The sequence below is a fragment of the Drosophila takahashii genome, chromosome X (genome assembly GCF_030179915.1).
Source record: "Drosophila takahashii strain IR98-3 E-12201 chromosome X, DtakHiC1v2, whole genome shotgun sequence".
Lineage (NCBI taxonomy): Eukaryota > Metazoa > Arthropoda > Insecta > Diptera > Drosophilidae > Drosophila > Drosophila takahashii.
This window is the reverse complement of record NC_091683.1, coordinates 11,915,209-11,932,858: the sequence shown is the minus strand read 5'-3', so window position 1 is coordinate 11,932,858 and position 17,650 is coordinate 11,915,209. Positions and strand designations below refer to the sequence as shown.

At 38.3% G+C, this 17,650-nt stretch overlaps 2 protein-coding genes across 3 annotated transcripts in view; both read left to right on the top strand.

Moving 5' to 3' along the window:
• Positions 1-17,650, top strand: part of mew (multiple edematous wings) — a 52,702-nt gene that overhangs the window by 21,004 nt on the left and 14,048 nt on the right. Inside the window, exons 2-3 of one of the 2 annotated variants that reach the window (XM_070218188.1) lie at positions 2,440-2,511; positions 4,648-4,719. The exons of the other annotated variant lie outside the window; for it this stretch is intronic. The gene's annotated coding sequence lies outside the window, so the exon portion shown is untranslated. The remainder of the gene's footprint in view (positions 1-2,439; positions 2,512-4,647; positions 4,720-17,650) is intronic. 2 annotated transcript variants of the gene reach the window in all.
• On the top strand, positions 7,713-8,304 carry LOC108069579 (uncharacterized). The gene has a single exon (XM_017159705.3). It carries the CDS (start codon positions 7,797-7,799, stop codon positions 8,223-8,225), a length of 429 nt encoding a protein of 142 aa, XP_017015194.2. The 5' UTR covers positions 7,713-7,796; the 3' UTR covers positions 8,226-8,304.

Below are 17,650 nucleotides of genomic sequence, written 5' to 3'. Positions count from 1 at the left end.
CGGGATCCCCGTATATAAGTAGAAATGGAGGATCTCTAAGGCCGCCGCATAAATTTCATTTGATTGGACTTCGCTAACGAGCTCAGCGATGGTCGCGTGATGTGCCGTTTAAGTCCTAAATATTTTGATATAAGCTTTACTAAAAAAATGAGAACTATGTTTCATCTGGCACAGAGCTTCTTGTATATACACATTTGCTCTCTGCTCCAGTTTACCTATCTTATCGTGGGTGCTTATATATGTTTACCTTTATCTTGACGGGAATCAGGACAACAAATGTGAATCACCCACGTGCGTGCGTAATTTTCCGCAAATTTCATCATCCGCAAATAGAACATTCCATTCATGAAAAGCTAATATCACTAATGAGTAGGAAATGATTTTCTGAGGCTGATTCACCGCCATCAAGGGCCTAAAAAATAGCTCATTCATCGGAATATAACATTATACTCGTGACCAAGGTCTTTTTCTCTTATCCGTGACATATCTAATAATAAAAACTTATTTTTACCTTATCTTATTATTTTATTTTTACCCTATCTTACTATATTTTACCCCATTGTTTGCTTTTGACTTGGTATCAAAGCACATAAATTATGATCAGAGTTAATAGAGTTAATTTCAATGATAAAAATATATCAATAGAATAGAATATTCAAAACTCCCTAGAAAACCTGGTATAAAATCAAGATCGTGTCACGACTTTTGTACCATCTCCAAGGAGCAAATTCAGCTAAGCATCTTCTGGGCATCTCCCCCTTCCAAACCTCCTTCCAAACCCCTTCCCAAACCCCTTCCCCTACCCCTTCCCAAACCCCTTCCGAGCCCCTTTGCCGCCGCCTGTGGCAGCACCATTAAAAATGCAAGTTGTTCGGCCAGTTGGCTGCGATGGGCTGTTGGCTGTTGGCTGGCCAAGGAGCTTGGCCACGTTTCGTTAGCCCGTTTCGCTTTTACTTAACATTTGAAGCCTTTGCGCCGCTAATTGGCTGAAAATACCAAAAATGGCAATGCATGACGACTCCGTTGGCCAAAGGAGCAAAGGAGATTACGTGGTGGGAATGGGGGAAAGGTATGCCATGTCCATAGGAATCGCACTTGGGTCGATGGTTGGTCCTACGCTACGATATCCTGGTCTATAATAGTGGTACAAACATCTGAAATTGGTGATAAATCCATGAAGAATTTGTTATATTTTACATGCCTTAAAAATAATAATAAATATATTTTATAGTTCTCTAAAACTTCAAGAAAAACTGATAAGAACTTTTCCCAAAAAATAACAATGGCTTTGAACAGTTAGAAAAATCAAAGTGCGTGGTACGCATTCTTCCCCAGGGACTGTGACTCAATAGAAGGGGAAATATAAAGAATATTTTGTCATTACTCAAACGCACAATTAAACAGAATAATAAGGGCCGTCAGCGATCTATGGATAAGCCATCATCCCCGGGGACTGGCAACCAATTCACAGATCGCCTTTAATGAGCAGCGTATCGTGTCCCTAAAGGGTTTTTATCCGCTCCTAATTGACAGTTGCCATTTCTGGTGGGCGTTACGCTATATATGCACAATGTGTGTACTATAAATAAATAATATTTATTCGCCTTTATCGGTTGCGTGGGCAGCAGCACCCAAAGCGAAAGAAAAAACCGTGGGTGCAAAGCTCAAAGCTGGCAACATTATTCTGGAAAAACCCGAAACTGGCAAATCGCAGGGCGTGCATCTGCGGCATGCAACTTCGATGGGCCATCCGACGATCAGTGTTGCCCCAAAAAGGTGTCCTCTCCCTCAATTGTATATATTTTATTAGCACTTTTCACCACTAGCACTTCGACTGGCGTTATCTTATCCATGACCAAAATATCGAGCCCTTCAAGGGGCATTATCTAGAGATATTGCCACATTCCATATTACTTATAAATGAGGGTTTTACAGAAAACATGTATTGTGGTATGGGAAAAGGGACAATTTTCTTATAATTATAGATTTTTCAAATATTTTATTGGTATTTTTTATTTTTATTTACCTATTCTCAATAATACATTTCTCCATTTGTTTAAAATTTTAAAACATATGGTAATCGTAATATTTCCTTATATGTGAAGATCTTAAAATGATTTGTTTATTCTAAATATTAAACCAATTACTTTTATTTAACTATTTTCAATAACACAGTTTTTTATTTGCTAAAACATTTTGGTAAACAACATTTTTTTAAATATAGCTTTAATAAAGCCAAACGATCACCACTTCATTTTTCTTTCGTTGGCTGCTGCAGCTTGTCGTTGTCAATAAGAAAGCGACGGCAAACAATTTAAATTTGAATTTAAATTAGGCAGCAAAAACAAAAAAACAAGAAAAGGGGTTAGGATTTGCATTTTGCTAGCCAATGCTATTTATTTTCAAATATTAATTTTACGCTTTTCCCCTTTCTTTCAGGTATGTACCGTGCTTAACCCATTAGCTGCAGCTGTGATTAATTAAGGCACAAGACCGCCGAGGTATCTCATTGTGAGTTCAATAACAATGCATTGAATACAAAAAGCGAACCAAAAATACCGGACCCCACTGACAGTTTGCATTTAAATGTCAATCAGCACCACACAAACACGCACAATGGAAGAAATACTGACAGGGACATTTAAAGATATTCGTATAGATTTATTTAGTTGAGGAGTGCGGGTGGTTTTCATTTTCATTTTCGGTGGCAAGGTAATGGCAACGGCGGTGGTGGTTTCATTAAGTCAGCCGCTTAATGCGATTTTGACAAATAAATTCATCAACACTTCCGCTGACAACTGGCAGATGGGGCAGGCTGCCACACAACAGCAACTACTGCGAATCCAAGTGCAACAGAAATTGCAGTTGCAACAGAAATCGCAACTGCAGCAGCAACATCATTCGCAAGTGCACAGGAAAAAAGTCGATTAGGTATTAAACCAGATTTTATTACAACCAATAATTAATATTTTCGGAGTTCCAATAAGTTCCAATATCCCCTTCCCCCTTCCCCCTTCCCAAACCCCTTCCGAGCCCCTTTGCCGCCGCCTGTGGCAGCACCATTAAAAATGCAAGTTGTTCGGCCAGTTGGCTGCGATGGGCTGTTGGCTGTTGGCTGGCCAAGGAGCTTGGCCACGTTTCGTTAGCCCGTTTCGCTTTTACTTAACATTTGAAGCCTTTGCGCCGCTAATTGGCTGAAAATACCAAAAATGGCAATGCATGACGACTCCGTTGGCCAAAGGAGCAAAGGAGATTACGTGGTGGGAATGGGGGAAAGGTATGCCATGTCCATAGGAATCGCACTTGGGTCGATGGTTGGTCCTACGCTACGATATCCTGGTCTATAATAGTGGTACAAACATCTGAAATTGGTGATAAATCCATGAAGAATTTGTTATATTTTACATGCCTTAAAAATAATAATAAATATATTTTATAGTTCTCTAAAACTTCAAGAAAAACTGATAAGAACTTTTCCCAAAAAATAACAATGGCTTTGAACAGTTAGAAAAATCAAAGTGCGTGGTACGCATTCTTCCCCAGGGACTGTGACTCAATAGAAGGGGAAATATAAAGAATATTTTGTCATTACTCAAACGCACAATTAAACAGAATAATAAGGGCCGTCAGCGATCTATGGATAAGCCATCATCCCCGGGGACTGGCAACCAATTCACAGATCGCCTTTAATGAGCAGCGTATCGTGTCCCTAAAGGGTTTTTATCCGCTCCTAATTGACAGTTGCCATTTCTGGTGGGCGTTACGCTATATATGCACAATGTGTGTACTATAAATAAATAATATTTATTCGCCTTTATCGGTTGCGTGGGCAGCAGCACCCAAAGCGAAAGAAAAAACCGTGGGTGCAAAGCTCAAAGCTGGCAACATTATTCTGGAAAAACCCGAAACTGGCAAATCGCAGGGCGTGCATCTGCGGCATGCAACTTCGATGGGCCATCCGACGATCAGTGTTGCCCCAAAAAGGTGTCCTCTCCCTCAATTGTATATATTTTATTAGCACTTTTCACCACTAGCACTTCGACTGGCGTTATCTTATCCATGACCAAAATATCGAGCCCTTCAAGGGGCATTATCTAGAGATATTGCCACATTCCATATTACTTATAAATGAGGGTTTTACAGAAAACATGTATTGTGGTATGGGAAAAGGGACAATTTTCTTATAATTATAGATTTTTCAAATATTTTATTGGTATTTTTTATTTTTATTTACCTATTCTCAATAATACATTTCTCCATTTGTTTAAAATTTTAAAACATATGGTAATCGTAATATTTCCTTATATGTGAAGATCTTAAAATGATTTGTTTATTCTAAATATTAAACCAATTACTTTTATTTAACTATTTTCAATAACACAGTTTTTTATTTGCTAAAACATTTTGGTAAACAACATTTTTTTAAATATAGCTTTAATAAAGCCAAACGATCACCACTTCATTTTTCTTTCGTTGGCTGCTGCAGCTTGTCGTTGTCAATAAGAAAGCGACGGCAAACAATTTAAATTTGAATTTAAATTAGGCAGCAAAAACAAAAAAACAAGAAAAGGGGTTAGGATTTGCATTTTGCTAGCCAATGCTATTTATTTTCAAATATTAATTTTACGCTTTTCCCCTTTCTTTCAGGTATGTACCGTGCTTAACCCATTAGCTGCAGCTGTGATTAATTAAGGCACAAGACCGCCGAGGTATCTCATTGTGAGTTCAATAACAATGCATTGAATACAAAAAGCGAACCAAAAATACCGGACCCCACTGACAGTTTGCATTTAAATGTCAATCAGCACCACACAAACACGCACAATGGAAGAAATACTGACAGGGACATTTAAAGATATTCGTATAGATTTATTTAGTTGAGGAGTGCGGGTGGTTTTCATTTTCATTTTCGGTGGCAAGGTAATGGCAACGGCGGTGGTGGTTTCATTAAGTCAGCCGCTTAATGCGATTTTGACAAATAAATTCATCAACACTTCCGCTGACAACTGGCAGATGGGGCAGGCTGCCACACAACAGCAACTACTGCGAATCCAAGTGCAACAGAAATTGCAGTTGCAACAGAAATCGCAACTGCAGCAGCAACATCATTCGCAAGTGCACAGGAAAAAAGTCGATTAGGTATTAAACCAGATTTTATTACAACCAATAATTAATATTTTCGGAGTTCCAATAAGTTCCAATATCTTGAAACCGATAATACATTTTTTTTAAATACTTTTTGTAAAAAAAAAATTTTTTTTACTTCCCACTTAATTTTTTCTCACTGTCTAGCTTCTGCAAAATGTTAACAACGGCAGCAACAGCCAAACGCATTTGAAATTCAAATTTGAGCACATTTAACGAGCATTCGCTTGGACAGGATTGCTGTTGTAGTTGCGTTTGAGTGGTTTTACTGTACCGATGGTTCGAGGGGGGGCGGTTCCACTGTTGCTGTTGTTGTTTTTCGCCTGCCATGTCGACGCTCATCAGGCTGACAGCTCTGGCAGAGCGATAAATTTGCCAGGCACCCACTGCATACCTCATACTCCACAGTGCACCACCAAGTCATTCAGCACCACCGTGCTAAGGCAAAAGAAAAAGCACTCAAATTCGCTGGAAGTTCGGCGGCTCAAGAATTCGCCAAGTTAATTGAGCATGCAAAGAGATCAGATTCCACGACCGAAACACGAACAGAAAATATTTATTTACTTTAAAAGAATTCTAAATATTATTGGATTAATACCAAAATGTTTAAGGTCCATTGAAAAATATGTTTTATATTTTTTTTTCTCTAGAGATCATTTATTAAAAATCCCTTAAGCATTGAACAATTTTATTATGTTTTATTTATATAGTTTAATAAATAGTTCCTAAAGTTAGGATTCCAAATTTCAAAATCAGTCTCTTTTTGTCTTTTTAATGTGAAATTTCTTCAATTCGAATGTAGAACTCAAATAACACTAATTTTTTTCTCTGCTGAGCTATAGCTGTTCCCTGTGATCCGCTGAAGTTCCTAATGCCCCCAATTCGCAGAGTCAACAGAAATATATAGCAAAACGTGACAATGCGGAAGAGCGAGAGGGAGAGGGAGGAATAGGGGCTGCCATAGGAGCAAGGGAGATGACAGGTTTCTGGGCATAGGGCGTGCTAAACTAACGGCGATATTTGAATATCAGAATGCCTGTTTTTTCGAGTATTCCAGCATTTCAATATCCGTGTGGGCGAATCTCGGATAAGCCAGGCGATCACAGTCACCCATAAAAGTCAGCGGACCTAATGAACTTGCAAATGTTTATGGCTGGTTGAAAGGAAGTAGGGGGGCTGTCGGAATTTCCATTGATTTCCAAAGCTGGCGAATTTGTAAGAATACGCTTTGATTCTAGATTCAAAGCTTATCGCTAAGCCCACACTTACATATTTTATAGCCTAAGTTCTGAATAAAAATTCTCCAAGTTGAGATAAGGCCATGAATGACAGTTTTCTGTTGAATAAAATAGGTTTGATTTTTTATATTTTATATAGTAAATATAATTAAAACTTTAATTCGTAAATATTTATTATCGTATTGTAATAATTATTTATAATATTTACAACAAATTTAATTTGATAATTTTACGAAACCCTCTACAATTACTGAATCAAATCCTCTTGTTTGTTAGTTTTCCAAATGGAGGGCAAGTTTTGAAGATCGGCTACATCGGAGGCTTTTGTGAAACAACTGCAAACCAAAACCAAATCGAATTCAAAATTGATTGCCTCCTCCGGATGCAATGAATTTCCAATGATCGCAGCAACAATAAACGAAGGGCCCTCAAAAATAAACAGCTCCGAAGGCCTAGTAATAAGTACACTTGAGCATTCCATCCATAAAATGAGGCGATGCGGATTAGAGTTCAATCGCGATGGACATAACAATTATGATTACTCCAAATCCAATGGAATTATTTGTTTGCCTTTCACCCACTGATAGTGGCTATCGGGAAATAAAAATGGGAAAAGCTAGTGCCGTATGGCCCCCAAATGTTTGACCCACTTACAGCCCAAAAAAAAAAGGGGAGAGCAGGAAGTATCTGGGATGCTATTTACAGTGTCTATTCCACAGATGTTGCCCTAGCCCTACTCCATTTTCGATGGTCCAGTACCATAAAATAATATCATGTGGTTTTAAGTTTTTAGTTATCTCTTAAATGCAAAAGCCTTTTCGATTAATATATCTTATCATTCATCATAAGGTAGATTTAAAAAATGAGGTAATTTTGGTGTTTTGCTCGATTATCGAGAGAAATATCTAAATAACATATCTACCAGTGTTTCTTATTTGTTCGAGGTTGAGTTCTGTGTTTGAACAGCTGCCAACTCTCAGGGAACTTTACCTTTCTCACTCTTATTATCTTCCCTCTCTCTCTCTCTCTCTTCCGCTTATTTCGATATCGTTTTGGGTTTCTTTTGGCACTTCCGATAAGAGAAATCAAAATAAACGCTGATAAACACTCGGTTATCCTACAAATATATCCAGAAAACATACAAATATATTTAAAATCTTTTCGTAAAAAAAAATATTTATAAATCGTTGTATAAGCGAAGAAATGATTGCGAAATTGAATTGTTTACTTTGGAATTTAATTTCCATTTATCAGCCGCGTGTTATTTTCATGGGATTTTAAATTGAAATTTGTTTATTTAATTACACAAATAGCCTTTGAATAGATGACATAAATTTGGGAAAATAACTTAGCCGGCGTGGAAAAGTCAATCAGCCACAAAATTCTCACATTCTCGGCAGAAACAATAACAAAATGTCGGAGGAGAGTTCTCAGAGCGGAAGCGGAAGTGAGGGCGGCGAGGGACCGGAAGAGGATGTGGAGCAGGCCAGGATGAGGGACTCCTCGGAGGATCTGAGAAGCAACGAGTGGCTGAGCCTGCACGACTTTCCATCCGGCTCGGAGGACCACTTGCTAGCCATTTTCTCGCGTTTCTGCTCGATGTCAGCGTATCGCAAAAGGAAAGGGGGCTTGGAGCTGCTATTCGCATCGTCGGAGCACCTGCAGCATGGCATCCTGATGGCCAAGCGTCTGGTGGTCGGCAACCTGCAGATCCGCTGGCACTTGGGTCGCCTGGAGGACGACCCATCTGCCCAACCTCCGCCGGCAAAGGAAAGGAATTCGGCCGGCGGCCTCAGTGTTTTTAGCAAATTGCGAAGGGCATTCGTCAACTACTTTCAGTAATTACATTTGAGTTTCTGTTCAGATGAGTTCATATATATTTCTTTAATGTCAAATAAAATGGCAAAAAATATTAGATAATTTTTTATGGCCTTATTCATTGGTATTTTATTTGGACATCAGCAGGCCATTGACTCATTGAAAATTTGAACAGTGACAACATCAATAAAGCTTCAGCCATTCATAGAAAATGATAATGATAATGAACAATGAAATCATTTCTTCTCTACGCAAAAAGTTTATAATTTCCTTCAAATAATTTTATAAATTTAAAATGTTCGTTTTAATTTAATATTGAAAAACCTTGTAAGCTTCTTGATAATATAATTCTTGTATTTCCTGACCCTGAGCTATAAACTAGAGATTTCTAGGCACATAAGCGCAGATCCCCATGGGAAAGTTGGTCCCTTTGGTGGAATAAAAACGAATCCCTTACAATTGCCAGAGTCAAGGGCAGAAAATTAATTGTGATTTCCACCCACATAATGCATTTAAATTAATGCGACCAAGAGTCAACACAACTTATTCACCATTTAATATGGAAATTTAAAACCCAGACAACATGTTGCTGATCACATAAAAGTCTTGCTAACCCAACTGCCACCCCCTGCAGGCGCCCACATGAGGCCGAAATTAAATGGAAATTTTGTCAGTGGAGAAGGAAGAAAAAAAATTAAAAACCAGCCATAAATAATATGCTCATATTGCGGACTCTTCAATTAAAACTCATTAACATAATGGCCTAAAACAGCACTCGACTAACTGCTGCTGAATGTGACAAAAATAAAGCAATAACAGTGGCGGCGGCAGAAGGGGGTTAGAGGGGGTTACAGGGGGTTGAAGGGGCTCAAAGGGGGTTGTCTGCCTTCAAAGTGAATTTACTTGTCAGTGTCGACGCGTGTAATTTATGCAAATTTTATGCGCACACCACCAAAAAGCAAAGCACCAAAAAAAATAAAATAAATTTAACTACGGCCAGCGAAAAAAAACTGACAAAGACAGCGAAAAACAAGAAAATAAAAACATTAAACGCAACGCACGCAGAATTGTTTTTCTTGCTGTTTTTTTTTTTGTTTGTGGGTGGGGGGAGGTGGCGGGGTGTGTCGTTTTCATTTTAGTTTATGGCGACATAATTAAAATTTATACGACTTACAGCCCGCATTACAGCGAACGAATGGAGAACACCCCTTTTTTTTGTTTGTAGGCCATTACAGTACAGTGATAACACGGCGATGTCATCGATCAAGCTTTATTTCCCATATCTTATCACATATTTGGTAATACCAAGTAATCGAATGTTTAGTGCAACAAATCTATTACAGTGATCACTGGCTATATGTTTGATGTTTGACCTTAAAACCTCAACATAAATTAAAATATTTTTGTAAATGTATAACTAAAATAAAAGTAGAATAGGTATTCATTTAAAAAATTGTTTTTTTATTAAAACAAATCTGTTAAATTTTTTTAAAATATTGTTATAAAAATTTAAACATATTTTAGGTAAACTATTATTATTTATGCATATGTTGTTTTTATGACTTAAGACTTTTGCTTGCTTCAATATGTTTGTCTTGGCCAGGTCCCACTGTACTCAAATGAGTGGCAACCAAAATTATGTCAAATTATGACCCGAAATTGGGAAATCCTGAACCTTCTCATAATCGTTCGCTCTCTTTCTTGGGGCACGCCTCTCCCCGTCCCTTTCCCACCTGACACTTTTCGCCGTGTGTGGCCCCACACGTCAGTCCCTCTCTCCCCCTCTCTCTTTCTCTCTCTCGCACGATTCTTTCAAATCCGAATCCAAAGCCAGACAAAAACAACACTAAATTATGAGAGAGACTCCAATCCTCCTGTCTGCTGCTCATCTAAATACACAGAAAAAAATAAATTGTAGATTTTTTATTTATTGAACTTTATACTTTATAATATAGAAACTATTGATGTAATTTTACAATTTTAGCTATAATTGCTTACATTCCTTTTTATACACTGAAAACCCAAACTATTCTCGTTTTTGTTCAGTGTCTTACGGCTTGTCTTCCTCTTCATCTGTTGCTGTTTGTAATTTACCTGCCAGCGAATTGTTTTGTTTACCTATGCCGGCATTTCCCTCTTCACCGGCCATCGCTCACCTTTCCCCTGCTCCTTGTTCTTCGTTTTCTCACTCTCGTTCTCTACTCCTTTGCCTCCTCCTTTTCGAGCACTAAAAAAATATTTTGAAACTCCTTTTTCATTATATAAATAAATAAAGCCAGTTTTGGTTATTTATAATAATTTTGAAAATTTCTAAAAATGGAAATTCTTGGTCAAATATTTTTGCTCTTTGCAGTTTTAGAACTCTTTCACGTAGACCGATATTGGTTTTGTAATTAAAAAGCTGTCAATCATTTTAGTTTCTCGCATCCTTTAAAACATTTAGAAGTTTTATACAGTTTTTTTTTTAGAAATATCAACTTAATCATCACATCTTACCAGTTTTTCTATCTGAAGAAGTCCTTCTTCAGTTGCCTTCCACTTAGCGACCGCTATTAAACGTCATTGTCTCCAAGCCTTCTTCGCTTCTTCTTCAGATTCTTCTGGAAATATGGTTATATATATGTATGCGTGTATTTGTTTATGGTGCGGCTTCGTCTTTGTCATGAAAGGATAATAAAAAACGAAATTATGTTTAAATATGGCCATCCCCCGCTGTATCTCCATGCCCCCCTGCCCATCACTCTCTTTTGGGACATAGGCGTGTTAACATTTTTATTGTCGCCATGTCAGTTCCCATAAATGTGCCGCACAAGACCCGTATAAAGCGAGATATAGGACCGAACAAATGTACCTACATACTGACGGATACTCGACTTGTGTTTCCATATCCCAAGAAATCCTCAAAAAAAAACTTAAGTTGGAGTTTTTTAAATACAAAATTTTAGGGCTAACAAAAAAGCTTACAAAAAACGTAGCTAAAAAAAACAAAAACTATCTACCAAAATTCCTCTTTAGATGATTATTAGCAACAGGTTGTGATCGATTAATTGACTTCGATTAAGAGAAGCACACTCTAATCTCTTGTCTTCCGTATTCACTGTTTAAGGTCCATATCGCAAACAGTTAGAAATTAATTGGATTGCTTCCATTAACCGGCAAGCGATATTTATCGTACGGTTTATCGAATTAATCAAGCTTCCCCTACTCTCTATTTTTCCCCCCTTTTTCCAAAACTCTTGATCTTTGCTAGGCCTGCAGCAACAACAATTTGTTTACCAACAATTTATGAGCGGAGCAAGAAAAAAGTCAAAAAGAGGGAGGCGAAGAAGTACAGTCAAACTACATTAAAACAAATTTTATGATAGTTGAAAAATTTCCTTAAAAAATATATTATTTTTTTGCCCAAATTTAATAGTGCTTTAGAACTAGTTTAATTTATTTAATTTGTTAAATACATAAGCAAAGAAAGCGCAATAAATGGCTTTAGTAGAAGCTAGGGAGTTATAACTGTAAAGTTATAGTCAAGCCTGGAGCTGCGCATGCGCATTTGCCAGAGACAAATTTTCGAACGCTGATCCAAACGCTTGACCTTGCCATCAATTCTCATAATGGAAATGGCTCGCGAGTCGGGGGAAATGGAAATGAAACCGCTGGGCTGCTTTCCCAACAACAACAGCAACAATAACAACGAGAAAATCCAAATACAAAACGCGATAAGCTGCAAAGCCGCGGGCCAATTTGTGCTACTTGGGTTACGTTGATGGTTAAAGGGGCTATGGATCCCACAATTGCACTGAGAAAAAATATCTCAATAAATTAACTTTAATTGGTGTTAAAAATTAAATTAGAGATTTGTCAATAAACTGAGAAAAATAGAGACCATTTCCGAACTAAAAAAAATGGCGCCATAAAATGATGCCCCACGTTGGGCGCCAATTTATTTTCTTAACTTTGCAGCTTAGTTAAACTTCTTTCCCTGTGCAGATGGGCGAATGTATCGATGGTGGGTTGGTGGTTTGGTTCGATGGGTAGCTGAGTATCTGGGTAGGCGGTTAAGCGGGCTACCGCGGCAATTTATCGCTCCAGTGGTCACACACATACCATTCGGAACCATATGTAGATCAGCGAGATATGTGATATATATGTGAATATGCGAGCAAACATCTGCATCTGTGTTGACCCACAATTAATCAGAGCCGCACAGCTGCGGACAACGCACGAATTTTGGGCAGAGTTATCAGTTAGCACTAGGCCCATCGGGGCTGCATTTCCTGTATCAATTTTCCCATTCGGTTGGCCAAATTAACGAGCCGTGAGCGATGACCCAATCGAATTTGGAACGAGGTTGGCCCGACCAAATGCGCGGTTTGCTCATTTTCCCAGAGTGCTTTTTTGGGCCTTACCCCATTTTAATTTCAGCTTAATTTAAGTATTTGTATGAATGAAACAATAAGTATGTAAGCTAGTTTGAGTAATAACAATTACACTGTGCAGCATTTTTAGTGCTTTTTAAATTTACCTCGATGGATGCTATATTTTTGGATTCGTTACGAATTCCCAAGTTAAACTGCGTTTTCCAAAAAGTTCCCCGACGCAAGGATTCTTAGCAAAAGGACCTCAAAGTTCGAAAAATGCTGAAATTGGCCAACTTTGCGGAGCTCTCAGAGGCAAATGGATGCATTGTTTGAATCGATGTTAAAGTTTTTTAAAAGATACACCCTTTATCTTTTAAACCCCATACTAAAAAAATTTTTAAGATTTTTTTTAAGGCAAAAACAAATTCTAGAAAACATAGTCAAAAAACATAAAAGTATACAGCAGCGGTCAAAATGGTAGTAGTGTTGCCGCCCTGTGTATTTAAAAGTTTGTTGTTGTAATTGATCTTTTCCTGGTAATATTGTATTGATTATAATTTTACTATTAGACTAATTGGATAAGAAAAAATTATAACATCAAACTTTTAAAAACACAAGGCGGCAACACTGCTACTATTTTGACCGCAGCTGTATGTTTTTCAGTTTTTTGACTATGTTTTTTGGAATTTATTTCTGCCTTAAAAAAATCCTAAAATTATTTTATGTATGGGGTTTGAAAGATAAAGGGTGTATCCTTTAAAAAACTTTAACTTCGAACCCAGCCATGCATCCATTTGCCTCTGAGAGCTCCGCAAAGTTGGTCAATTTTAGCATTTTTCGAACTTTGAGGTCCTTTTGCTAAGAATCCTTGCGTCGGGGAACTCTTTGAAAACGCAATTTTACTTGGGAATTCGTAACGAATCCAAAAATATAGCATTCATCGAGGTTAATTTTTGATGCTGCATAGTGTTATTATTCTAATTCGAGAGAATTTCATTGTACTTCAACATAGTTTTTCAATTATGAGCTTAAATACCATTCAAATGGTAATTAAAGGCCAAATAAATTTTGTGATATTATTTATAATATTATACCTTTTTCTGTGTACCGAATACATTTTAATATTGCCATGGAAACTTTATTAAATTAGATATCCCTACCAAAGTAATTATGATGGCCTGTGAAGTACTAAGACACGACTTTATGAGTTTTTTAATGACCAACCGAGTGTTTTATCTAGAGTTCTCTAACGGTTTTGCTATAAAAGAGTGACTTTCTAGAGTGTTTAACATTTCGGCCTTCCTAATTTGCGTTTTTACGCTTGCTTTTTTTTTTGAAGTTTCCGCACTTCTTGGCGGCGCCATCGAAGGCGTCATCAACTTGGCCAGATCCCCACTTTGGTTTATTTCTGGCGTCTTGTTCTGCGATTTAATGGACACATTATGTTCTTGACCCGCAACGGAAACGCGTGCCTGCCTCCCATTATGGATTTAGATTTGGATTTGTATTTGGCTTTGTGCAAATTGAAACATCCGCGGATGTCAGCTAATGGGATCCGATATCTATAACCAAAAACAAAAAAAAAAACAAATGATTAACAGCCTAAAAAAAAGAACAAAATAGAGGCGAAAACCCTTGAGGGCCCTGAATTTCCTACCAGTTTTTTGGGCATGACTTCATTCGGACAAAAAATCTCCGCGGCTTTTTTGGACACGCGCGTCATGGCGACACCTTGATATGCCACGCCCACCAAAACAACACCTCTACCTCCCCCTCCTCCCAGAAAATATATGACTTAACCAAATCCCATCAAATTATGCGCATTCGGTGACTGCCCGTCTTGAATTTTAAGCCTCGGCGACCCCTACAAAGACCCAAAGAAAAAGACTCCCCATCAAAATGAAAGAAAACCCGAAAACCGACAAATTTATTGAAGTATGTTTTTCGCTGTTGTTTGTCGGATGTATTTTGTATTTTGTATTTTGTAGTTTCTGAAGTGACAAATCTCTCGGGTTATTGGGTTGGGTTAGGTTACGTCGCGTTGTGCCGAGGGATCCGATGATTCGAGCAATATGCAGCGGAATAAGTGGGGGCGATGAAAGGGAGTGCCACATATAGGGTTGAGTGTATCGGAATTATACGAAATCAGATGCCTTGAAATATGAAGAATGGTTCTCCAAAGCTAAAAATGCCATAATGGCATAAAGATATTTTCCTGAGAATAAAGTGGCGTAAAATGTGCAATGGGATATTTTTATATATAAAGTATATATGAAAGACTAAGTTCGAAATAAAATATATAATTAAAGAATGTATCCAATTCTCTATAACTTTTTTTCCCTCCATTACCTATATTCCCTGATTCTTGGCCGCCGAAAAAAAATAAAACTAACAAACTTGATGGATGACTTTGACATTGAGCCCGTGGTGCGAGTGTCAATCGTCATCGCCGACTTGTCGTCTTGTCGACTTAATGCGCAAATTGAATTAGGCATTGGTAATTCAGTTGCTTCTGTTGCTATTGTTGCCGGCTTTCCGTATTCCGTATTCGTAATTTGATTTTGGTTACTTTGGCTGTCAGTTTACAGGCCCCCAAACCCGAAGTCGAAGCCCAGACAATCGCATTCCAATTTGACGCAAATGCTGCTGGTTCAGCAGATCTTGTAGTGTGTATGCATGTGGTATTCCTAGCGACTTTCAAAGACAGCTGCAGGTAAACGACACCGCATGTCGCCTATCTTCGATTCCGATCGGACAGGTAACAAGAGTTCGTTCAGGTAGAGAACTCCTCCTCATCCTGCGATAACTTCATCCTGTCGCAGCAGGAAGTATCCTGCGAATCACGCATCCCACTCTCTATGGAGATTTACCCTTAAAACTGAAATGCCAACGGCCCATAGAGAGGCAAATGTAGGGAATATAGAGACGTGACTAACAGCGATTGGCCCACGGGCATAATTAGGCCCGACTAACATCACCTGGCGACACCTCAGCACAATCGGCACAATCACCACGGGGCAAATACCGCATTGCAAATATCAAATAAGCGATAAGCCCCACACTGGGCGAAAATTAAACTACATAATATGAATGGCAAAATTATTGTCTGAGAACATGTTATTTACCTTTCGAGCATATCAAATTGAGATGCCGCATATCATGCGATAAATGCTGCCACAAACTCCAAGAAAAAAATTGCCTTCTGTGTAAAAACAGCCCAACATTTAATTGGTAGCACTCTCATCTTATCGCACTGGCGCCATGAGATTAGTTTTCCAAGTAAAATAGCCGAATGCGAAATCGGAACGGCATTCGATGTCCGGAAACAGATCGGTCCTAGAGAAGCACCCTTCTTCCTTTCAGACAAACGAGACATCCCATAATTTATACCCTATAGCAAAGACCAAATACCGAATACCATATACCATCTTTGTCCCCAGCAGATCCATAAATATTTACACCGCCGCGAGAAGAAGAGAGTGGGGGGGAGTGGGTTCACAGGGGTCACGGGGAGACGAAAATGAATTGAATTTTTGTGGCTGCTTTGGGGCAGACAAATGATAATAAATAAATATGCCGAGGAGTGGAGTCGGGCGATGCTGCACCACTTAAAGAGATATAATATTGGGGATTGGGCGAGGGCGATGTCGATGGCGATGGCGAAGGCTTGGGAACACTTGTGATAATCATGACTAATAAGATACACAAACATCGGAACGACTCGGAGCAACCGAAAAATACGGAAAGGAAGGCAAACACAGCTGGACCAGAAAGGCAGACAACAAAGTACTGACAATTCTGGCAAATGCAATTCGGGGAGTTCTTTAAGTTGGAAGGGGGCTACGAAAATAAGTCTGGGAGCAAGCTCATTTGGATGGAAACAAAAATCGAAGGGTGAGCAAGTGGAACGAAAGAGCTACAGTCGGTACAAGAACATGTGAAAAAAATACTCATAAAAATACTCATATCTTTAAGTAAATAAATTATAATTTAATAATAAATAAATTATAAAATTAAAAAAATATCTCAAATATCTTTTCTTGACTAAGTTTAAGAAAGAAAGCCATTCTAATTTTAATAAACAATAGTCTTGGTTCTTTTTTTATTTTTTTTTTATTAAAAAATTCCCACATTTTATAGTGCTCTACTCTTTTAATACCCCCTCCTCGCTGCATAAATAATAATTGAATTTTTCTATTAGAGTCAAGACATCAAGGGATCCCCTGCCTTTGGCTTTCTTCGTTTTTTATTTAATCAAACAATCAAATTCTTACAAGAGACTCTTCAGCTGCGGGTGGTGGGAGGAGGGGTGCATGCAGAGATGGATGGATTCAATGGGTTGACTGGCAGCATGGCCACTTGAAAGGGTTTTCGAGAGCCCGGCAATTGAGGCGACACGCGCGACGCCTTAAATCGGCAATTAATGTTCAAATTTAATTAAATGCATTCTAAGTCGTCGTCGCCAGTGCATCATTGGCGTCACTCACTCCCCAGCCCTCTGTAGTGCACCATACCCTCCAGATCCAGATATAGATCCAGATCCACCACCAAAAGCTGAGGCTAGAAGTTCAGCGTCATCGGATTTTAATTGCACACGCACCGGCAAGTGGAGCAGTCTCTACACTGAGAAAAATAACGGGGAAACATTTTAAAAATACATAAAATGAGTCTTCATAATTTAAAAGTCCATTATAATGATATTTATACATTGTATTATATCTTTTAAAGTCCATTATAATGATATTTTATGAATTAACATTATTAAATATAATATATAAATCTTCTAAATAAATTAAACTGTCAATACTTTGTAGAAAATTAGTTGTCTGTAGTGGTTTACCGTTTTTTCCACAGTATTTGTTCGGATCCACGATAATTGAGGGGATCAATCCCCCATCTTTGGCCCCCTTTGCACCCCGTTTCCCTTGACTCGCCCGCTAATTGATAAGCTAAGTGGCAAGTGCCATAAAAAATAGAATCGAACTCCCTTCGAGGAAATCAAATTGCTTAGTTCGCCCACTTCACAATGCCTGCGTCTCCGCGAAGCCGAAATTCCGGCTAGATCATTAGGGCTGTTTTATGGACTCGGGCCAT